Source organism: Helianthus annuus, chromosome 9, assembly GCF_002127325.2.
Source record: "Helianthus annuus cultivar XRQ/B chromosome 9, HanXRQr2.0-SUNRISE, whole genome shotgun sequence".
Classification (NCBI taxonomy): Eukaryota; Viridiplantae; Streptophyta; class Magnoliopsida; order Asterales; family Asteraceae; genus Helianthus; species Helianthus annuus.
In genome coordinates this window covers 95983243-95991866 of record NC_035441.2, presented here as the reverse complement: position 1 = coordinate 95991866, position 8624 = coordinate 95983243, and the positions used below count along the sequence as shown (strand labels likewise).

At 43.9% G+C, this 8624-nt stretch overlaps 1 protein-coding gene across 1 annotated transcript; it reads left to right on the top strand.

Moving 5' to 3' along the window:
* The first annotated feature begins 261 nt into the window (after positions 1-261).
* On the top strand, positions 262-3753 carry LOC118481750. The gene is made up of 4 exons (XM_035976985.1): positions 262-517; positions 614-868; positions 2294-2620; positions 3311-3753. The coding sequence occupies exons 1-4, from the start codon at positions 262-264 to the stop codon at positions 3751-3753; spliced, it is 1281 nt and encodes a 426-aa protein (XP_035832878.1).
* The last annotated feature ends 4871 nt before the right edge of the window (positions 3754-8624 follow it).

Sequence of the window (8624 nt, the reverse complement as noted above, 5' to 3'; positions counted from 1 at the left end):
ATCAACCTTCCATTCATAGAAGCTCTCCAATCCATGCCCAAATATGCAAAGTTCCTAAAAGACCTTCTAAAACGCAAGGATAGGTTAGGAGAGGTTTCTAACATCCCCCTTAGTGGAGGATGTTCCGCCGTAGTGTTGAACAAGGTTTCGGAAAAATTGACGGATCCGGGCCTTTTCACCATCCCGTGCTTGTTTGGGAGTGATACCGAGTGTAGGGCCCTAGCCGACCTAGGAGCGAGTATTAACTTAATGCCATATTCCATGTATGAGAGGTTAGGACTAGGAGAGTTGTCACCTACACGCATGTCTTTGTCGCTAGCCGATAGGTCCGTCAAGTATCCACGAGGCATTATTGAAAACCTTCTAGTCAAAGTGGATAAGTTCGTCTTCCCCGTAGACTTTGTCGTTCTTGACATGGAAGCCGACGAAAAGGTCCCCATTATTCTAGGGCGTCCATTCTTGTGTACCGCCAAGGCCATCATCGATGTCTTTGACGGGAAAATCACACTTCAAGTCGGTGAGGAGAGGGTCACTTTCGAGATAGCACGCTCCATGGAACACCCTAGTGGTTCCGACGATCTTAGTAGTCCTTGTCATTCGGTCTATTTCATAGAATCTTTCTTATCGTGTGTTGACCATTGCTTTGACTATATTAGTGGAGCCGACCTAGTTGAGAGTAGGATAGACGAGACAGTTGAGAAGGTAGAGGAGGTTGTTAGTGAGAGTGGAGAGGTAGACGAGGACGAGTGGGTCCCCGAGGTGCTAGAATTAAGTGAAATTAAGAGTGAGAGTGAGAGTACACCTATAGAGAAGCCCGCCCCTTTAGAACTCAAAGTCCTCCCGTCCCACTTAGAATACGCTTTCCTAGGTGAGGGGTCCGAGTTTCCCGTCATTATTTCGTCTAAGTTAGAGGAGGGAGAGAAGGGTAGGCTATTAGAGGTGTTGAGAGTGAATAGGGAAGCCATTGCATGGCGTCTTTCGGATATCAAGGGCATAAGCCCCGCCTATTGTACCCATCGGATACTCATGGAAGATGACTATAAGCCGGTGGTGCAACCTCAAAGGCGCCTTAATCCGAACATGCAAGAGGTTGTTAAGAAAGAGGTTCTTAAGTTGTTAGATGCCGGGGTGATTTACCCCATTTCAGATTCACCATGGGTTAGCCCAACCCAAGTCGTCCCAAAGAAGGGTGGGATGACGGTGATCATGAATGAGAAGAACGAGTTAATCCCTTCCCGTACCGTTACCAGTTGGCGTGTATGCATAGATTATCGAAAGTTAAACGACGCCACCCGGAAAGACCACTTCCCCTTACCATTCATTGACCAAATGTTGGAGCGTCTAGCGGGTCAACAATTCTATTGTTTTCTCGATGGATTTTCGGGTTATTTTCAGATCCCCATCGCCCCGGAGGATCAAGATAAAACGACATTCACATGCCCTTACGACACTTATGCGTATCGCCGCATGCCTTTCGGGTTATGCAACTCTCCGGCAACTTTCCAAAGGTGCATGGTAGCCATATTTCAAGACATGCTTGAGACTTCCATGGAGGTTTTCATGGATGACTTCTCGGTTTATGGCACCACTTTCGACCAATGTCTTTCTAATCTTGATAGGATGCTTAAGAGGTGCATAGAGACAAATCTTATGTTAAATTGGGAGAAGTGTCACTTTATGGTGACGGAGGGGATAGTGTTAGGACACAAGGTGTCGAGAGAAGGCATAGAGGTGGATAGGGCCAAGATAGATACCATAAGTAGATTGCCTCCACCTACTAGTGTTAAGTCCGTTAGGAGCTTTTTGGGTCATGCGGGCTTTTATAGGCGTTTTATAAAGGATTTTTCCAAAATCACACGCCCGATGACTAGGCGTTTAGAGAAGGATGTACCTTTTGTCTTCGACGAGGAGTGCATCAAGGCGTTCGACTTCTTGAAAGAAAAACTTGTTAGTGCCCCGATACTTGTTTCGCCCAATTGGAGCTTACCTTTCGAGCTCATGTGTGACGCAAGCGATTATGCCGTAGGTGCGGTCCTAGGTCAAAGAGTCGATAAACACTTTCATCCGATCTACTACGCGAGCAAAACTCTAAACGATGCTCAAGAGAACTATACCACGACGGAAAAGGAACTCTTAGCCGTAGTGTTTGTGTTTGACAAGTTTCGCTCATATCTCGTGCTTTCTAAAACCACCGTGTTCACCGATCACTCCGCTTTGCGCTTTCTTTTCCAAAAGAAAGATGCAAAGCCACATCTTATTAGATGGATTCTTTTGCTCTCCGAGTTCGATATAGAAATTAAGGATAAAAAGGGAGCGGAAAATTTGGCCGCCGACCACTTGTCACGATTAGAGGATCCAAAGAGAGAGGAGGTTCGTGAGGATTCCATAGGAGATACCTTTCCCCACGAAACCATAGATTTTGTTAGTGCCGAGGTAGAGGGTTTGCCATGGTTCTCGGATTTGGCAAATTATTTGGCAACCGGAGATCTTGTGAGGGGTATGTCATACCAACAAAAGAAAAAGCTTCTTAGGGAGGCTAGGAAGTATATTTGGGATGACCCTTACCTCTTTAGGATAGGAGGAGATAGAGTGCTTAGGAAATGTGTTTCAAAGGAGGAAGGTTTAGACATCCTTAGACATGTGCACGAGGGTTTAACGGGGGGCCATAACGGGGCGAATGTGACGGCACAAAAGGTTTTTGATAGTGGGTTTTATTGGCCAACGGTAGTTAAGGATGCCGTAGAGTTTGTTAGGACTTGTGACCGTTGCCAACGTACCGGCAACATCTCATCCAAGGATGAAATGCCTCAAAATCCCATCCAAGTCTTGCAAATCTTTGACGTATGGGGCATTGACTTCATGGGACCTTTTCCATCTTCAAGTGGGAATAGGTACATCCTCGTGGCCATTGATTACGTTTCAAAGTGGGTCGAAGCTCAAGCTTTGCCCACCAATGATGCCCGAGTGGTGGTGAGATTCCTTAAGAAGTTGTTCACGCGTTTCGGAATCCCTAAAGCTATCATAAGTGAACGTGGCACGCATTTTTGCAATTCCGCCATGGAAAAGGCACTTGCACGCTACGGTGTCACTCATCGTCTTTCCACCGCATACCACCCGCAAACTAGTGGCCAAGTAGAGAATGCTAACCGTGGGGTGAAGAGAATCTTAGAGAAAACGGTAGGAAAAAGTAGAAAGGATTGGTCGGAAAAGCTCGACGACGCATTGTGGGCATTCCGTACCGCCTATAAGACACCGTTAGGCACCACACCCTTTATGATCGTGTATGGCAAAGCTTGCCATCTTCCGGTAGAATTAGAGCATAGGGCATTGTGGGCATTGAAAACCGTAAACCTTGACCTTACCGAAGCCGCAAGGAGGAGATTCTTCCATATTCATGAGTTGGAAGCATTGAGGGATGCCGCGTATGAAAGGTCTTGGAGTATCAAGGAGAAATCAAAGGCATTGCATGATAGGAGGTTGCGAGGTTTGAAGGATTTTAAGGTAGGTGACAAGGTACTTTTGTTCAATTCACGTTTGAAATTAATAGCAGGGAAATTGAAATCGAGATGGAATGGACCGTATGTGGTGAAAGAAGTGTTTCCGTACGGCACGGTTGAGCTCTACGATGAAGTAGATAAGGGAGTTTGGAAAGTGAACGGCCATCGCTTGAAACATTACTTGGGAGGTCCAATTGATTCTACTGAAGAGGAAGAAATTCCTCTGGAGGACCCACCCACCTTCGCCGAACAGTAATTGCGTAAGGCTTCGTTTGTAGAGTTTGTACCATTTGTAAATTGCGTTTTTTCTTGTGTTTTTCGTAGTTTTTGTGTTTGCGTCTTGTGTGTTTTTGAGAAATTTTGCAGGACACTACCTTGAGGAGCTGGAAATTTGAGGAAAACGAGGTTTCAGGTAAGTCCCATACTTAGAAAAATTTTGGGATGATTTGGGAATGGGTTGGTAAAACATCAAAATTTTTCTAAGGCAAGAAAGTGGAAATTTCACGTAACATTCTGTCCAAAATGGCCAGTAGCGTAGCGCGACGCATCCACCTTCTCACTCGCGCTACGCGAGACCTTTGGGGTTCATCAAACAGTTTTTGAACCATGACCCTTTTGAACCTTTGAACCCTTCCACTTGACCTCTTCATTCGCGTAGCGCCACACCCTAACCACTATCACTCGCGCTACGCGAGTGACATGAACAATCAGAAAAAAAAATTAAAACCCTAAATTCTTTCCCCAAATTCACAAACACCACACCGTCTACCACTTCTCCACCCGATCGCCCACCCCCATCCTCACCACCAATCTCCGCCGATAGCCACCTCCATCGCCACCAATCACCACCATTAACCACCTGTTCACCGCCGCCATACATCCGGCGATTCACCATCACCTCCACCACTCCTCATCACTACCACCACCACTGACCATCGACCGCCGGTGACCTTCACTCCTTGTACCTCTGTTACTTTCCGATTCGGCTACATAAAAGGTATGTGTTTCCTGTACAAATTCTTGGTCCAGTCGGTTTTGTCGAGTCGGGTCTGAAGTTTGTAAAAGAGTCGGTGTCGAGTTGTCGATTTTAGTTTCGTCTGGTCAGTCTATTTAGTCTGTTGTTTTAGGTTGTAGTATTGAGTCTGTTTAGTAGCTTCGAATATGGGCAGTAGGTTGTCGTGTCGGGTCAGTGCACGTACGTCGAATCCCTTCTGGTTGCCTTTGTGACTAATTGCTAGGGTGCGGGCGGTTTGGGTTGGTTGGATATAATTGCTTGAATTTCTTGCTTTGAGCGATGTAAGTGTGGGGTGTGATAGAGACATATAGGAGGGGTGGTTTTGTCCGCGGATGTATTGATCACGATAATTGGACGCGGACGTTTGTTTAGGACATAATGCACTTTAAGTGTGGGGAGGCGTTGCGCGGTTTTCACATAAAGGTCACCTTTTTCACAAAAATTACGCGCCTCGCTTCCATTGCTTCCACACTTTGGGATTTGATTATTTCTTGGCACTTGGGATTGCTCGAGGGCGAGCAAGGTGCCGGGAGGGGGTAGAAGTGTATGTTGCGTCATTTGTGTCGTGTTTTGCGTCGTCTAGTGTCGTTTTCAGTTTAACGAGTCGTCTTAGAGTTTTTGTCCAGTGTCGGTTTGCGCAATGTACATCGCTTGATAATCGGATCGTTTTGCTCGTACTCAATCTCCATTCGGGCGAAGTTCGATCCGATTTTCGAGCCGATATGTGTAAAAGTCACTTGTATCGAATAAAGGCCGCGAACGAAATGCTATACGGCCGTCGTTCGACTGTATTTTTTTTATTTATTATTATTTTCTGAGAAAAAAATCAAAAAATTTAAAAATCCAAAAATAGTTTGTTATTACTGATGATCTGCTTGTTTTGTCTTGAATATCAATTGTTTTGCAGATATGGCGAGTAGTTCGCGAGCAGGTCGCGCACGGAAAAGGGCTGCGGGGCAGACTGCACCGGGACAGGATCCGGTGATTATCGAAACGCCCATTATTCAGATCGCAGAGGATGATCCCAATCTAAGGAAGATTGAATACTCGTCATCAGACAATTTCATACCGGATCAGTTGATGAATAGGGCAGTGAACCATCCGATCCTTAAGTTTGAAGAAGATACGTATGAGTGGGATAAGTTTAAGAAATTTAAGAAAATGGCACTGCTTCAGCATAGGGTGATAAATTGGGAGTGGTTGACTGAGATAGGTGCAGAGCAGGAGGTTAGGGAGTTGTTAGGAGAGAGGTTGATAGACGCGATGAATTGTATTGACCCTCAGTATGTAGAGCTTGTGTTAGAGTTCCACAGCACGTGGATGCATAAGGAGGGTAAGTTTGAGCAGGGAAATGCGTTATCGTTCAGTTTCGGTAGGAAGGTGTACGAGATGAACGTACCTAGGTTTGCGATTATTTCGGGGTTATATACTGAGGATGAGGTTAGGAGACCCGAGTTCTCGACTTGTTTGAGGGGTGCGTATTCGGAAAATAGGAAGTATAGTGTTGGAAAAAGGGAGTTGAAGGCGTTCTGGGAATCGATTTCGGATACGGAGTTTGACCAGACAAATCTGATTTCGACGGTTAGGAATCCGATATATAGGTATGTGTTGAGGTTGTTAGCGACGACGTTGGTTGGGAGGAAGTCTGGGGAGAACAAAGCCAACTGGATTGAGCTTTTTATTTTGATGTGTAGGGTGCAGAGGAGAGAGTTTAATTTGGCCACAGTGTTGGTAGATTCGATTAGTCGAGGTAGGAGAGGTGGCGATAGGGCTAGGTTGGATATGGGCCCCTATATTACTAGGATTGCATCACATTTTGGGGTTTTAGATGTATATCAGCCTCAGTTCTTGCATAGGGGCCCGACGACTGCGATCTTTGGGTTAGAAGACCTGCAGAAGGCAGGCATCGCGTCGTGGGAGGCACCATATGGTTGGGAGCCGATTAGAGAGGGTCCACCTGTTCAGCCACCGCAGAGAGGGCCAGTAGATGTTGAGCCACAGTAGGAGGCAGGACCGTCAGGTGTACAGCAGCCGCCACAGACACCGGTACAGCCGGTACATCAGGCTGAGAGGAGAGTGTCGTTACCAGTGCCCCTCACTTTAGAGTCATTCTCTGGCTATGTGGAGCAGAGATTTGACAGATTAGAGCGTATGATTGAGTTATTACATAGGGGACAGGGTGCACAGACGGGTTCTGGTTCTACTTGTCATGTTTATGAGGCGAGCAGCCATGAGACAGATAGTGGCTAGAGATCGTGGATGGATTGCAGGCGGATGAGCAGCAGCTGATGATTATATCTTTTGATGTTTATTTTTTCTTTATTGCTGTTTTCATCCTGATTGATTGGTCTGTATTTGATATTGATACACGTTAAACAGGTTGGGTTGGTTGGGCTGGTTTGATGAACACTGATGCATCTATTTTGATATATATATATATATTATGGTATGTTGGTAGGTTGTTCATTGTTTGATAGGTGATTATGTTAGCCGCTTTCGTTCGCATGTCCGAGGTTGAGTTGTTTGCTGAGCGCGTTTCGAATTGGAGGGCTTATGTGGAAATGACTGGCACTTTGACAGTCTCACATATCAGCTAAGTCGTTTCCCTTTTGTTGTTGTTGTATTTATTTTTTTTATTTCGTCGTCTGGTTATTTAGTTAGTTCGTTATTTATTTAGTAGTTGTTAGGTAGTGTCGAGTCGTGTTTTCGTTCTTGCATTAGGGACAATGCAATCTCTAAGTGTGGGGATGGGAATACATGTAAATAATCGAGTCTTAATTATAAAAATCCAAAAAAATTAAAAAATTGAGAAAAATACAAAAAAAAAATTGAAAATTCAAAAAATGTCTTTCGAAATAAAAAGAAGTTTGCATTTTTGAACGGAAAATGATAGAAAAGACAAATTTTTGCTCGGGTTGAAATAATAATAATATGAGATTATAATAAATCGAGCTTGCGTCTAGTTAGGGATATGTGGGTAGGCCCGGGTTTTGGTTCTAAATCCCTTTGAGTTAATATACCTTAATTGTCGGTCTGCTAGTGGGTTCTCGCTTGGGAAATATGGGAAACTAAAACTGGCAAAAATAGTATAAGGGATGCCGTTATAAGCTAAGATAGTTAGAGTTTTTTATCTTATCTCGCTGAAAAAAAAAATAGAATAAAAGTGAGCTAGAAACTAAATGAAAGTAACACAGGCCTATGTAATCCGAGTTGGGGATAGCGACTCTACAGCCGGAATGCCTCTGGGATGTGTGAAATCGACTTGCCGAATAAAAGTACCGAAACCTATGTAATCTGTGATTGGGGATAGCGACTCTACAGTCGGAATACCACTGGGTTAGGGAAAGCATCGTCTAGTCTCACGAATATAAAGCTGAAAAAAAAGCAAGCTAGAAAAGAAAAAAAAATGGAAAAAATTAGATTTGATTTCAAACTCTCTTTATCTTGGTATAAAGCGGTTAGGAATTGGTCAAATGATCGTTCTTTTAGTCCTATAAGCTTGAGTTGGGAGTAGGTGGACTGTTGATTCTAGTGTGAGACCCTAGGTGGATTGACCGCACTTAAATTAAATTCACATGATAAGGGTTTGGGATTGGATTCGGGTTTAGAGTGGATAAAGTATATTCCCAATCGCAGCTAACGCAAGCTTTGGTTTTAATTAATTATACCTACAATTTTCGACCCAAGTGAATATTTATCTCTGATTCCGTTGCATAATTCTTTTTCGGGGACGAAAAAAGAGTAAGTGTGGGGATATTTGATGTATTGCAAAATACATACTTTTATCGTGTATAGTTTGTACGTTTTATCGTTATTTTTAGCTTAGTTTAGTTTAGAATTTGTTGGTGCACTTTGTGTCTGTACTTTGTCTATATTTTGTAATGTATAAAACGATGTCTTTTGTCGGTTGTGTTTACGTCTTTTATGTGTTGTAATATGTGTTGTATTATGTGTTTGACCAAGTCAACCATCCTCCTGGTTTGACTTGGCCAAACTTCAACACTTAGTAGTTGAAAGATGACATGTTTCGAAGGATGTCATCGAAGGATGTTTAGTATCCTTCGATGACTTCGAAAGATGTCTTTCGAAGTATCTTTGTGGACCTCGAAGGA

What these genes read in the sequence shown, in the direction of transcription:
- LOC118481750 (XM_035976985.1), top strand. Translation starts at nt 262, where the DNA reads ATGTATGAGAGGTTAGGACTAGGAGAGTTGTCACCTACACGCATGTCT. An exon ending in GAAAATCACACTTCAAGTCG is followed by an intron (nt 518 to 613) that starts GTGAGGAGAGGG and finishes TCTATTTCATAG; the next exon opens with AATCTTTCTTATCGTGTGTT. An exon ending in ATGTGTTTCAAAGGAGGAAG is followed by an intron (nt 2,621 to 3,310) that starts GTTTAGACATCC and finishes ATCTTCCGGTAG; the next exon opens with AATTAGAGCATAGGGCATTG.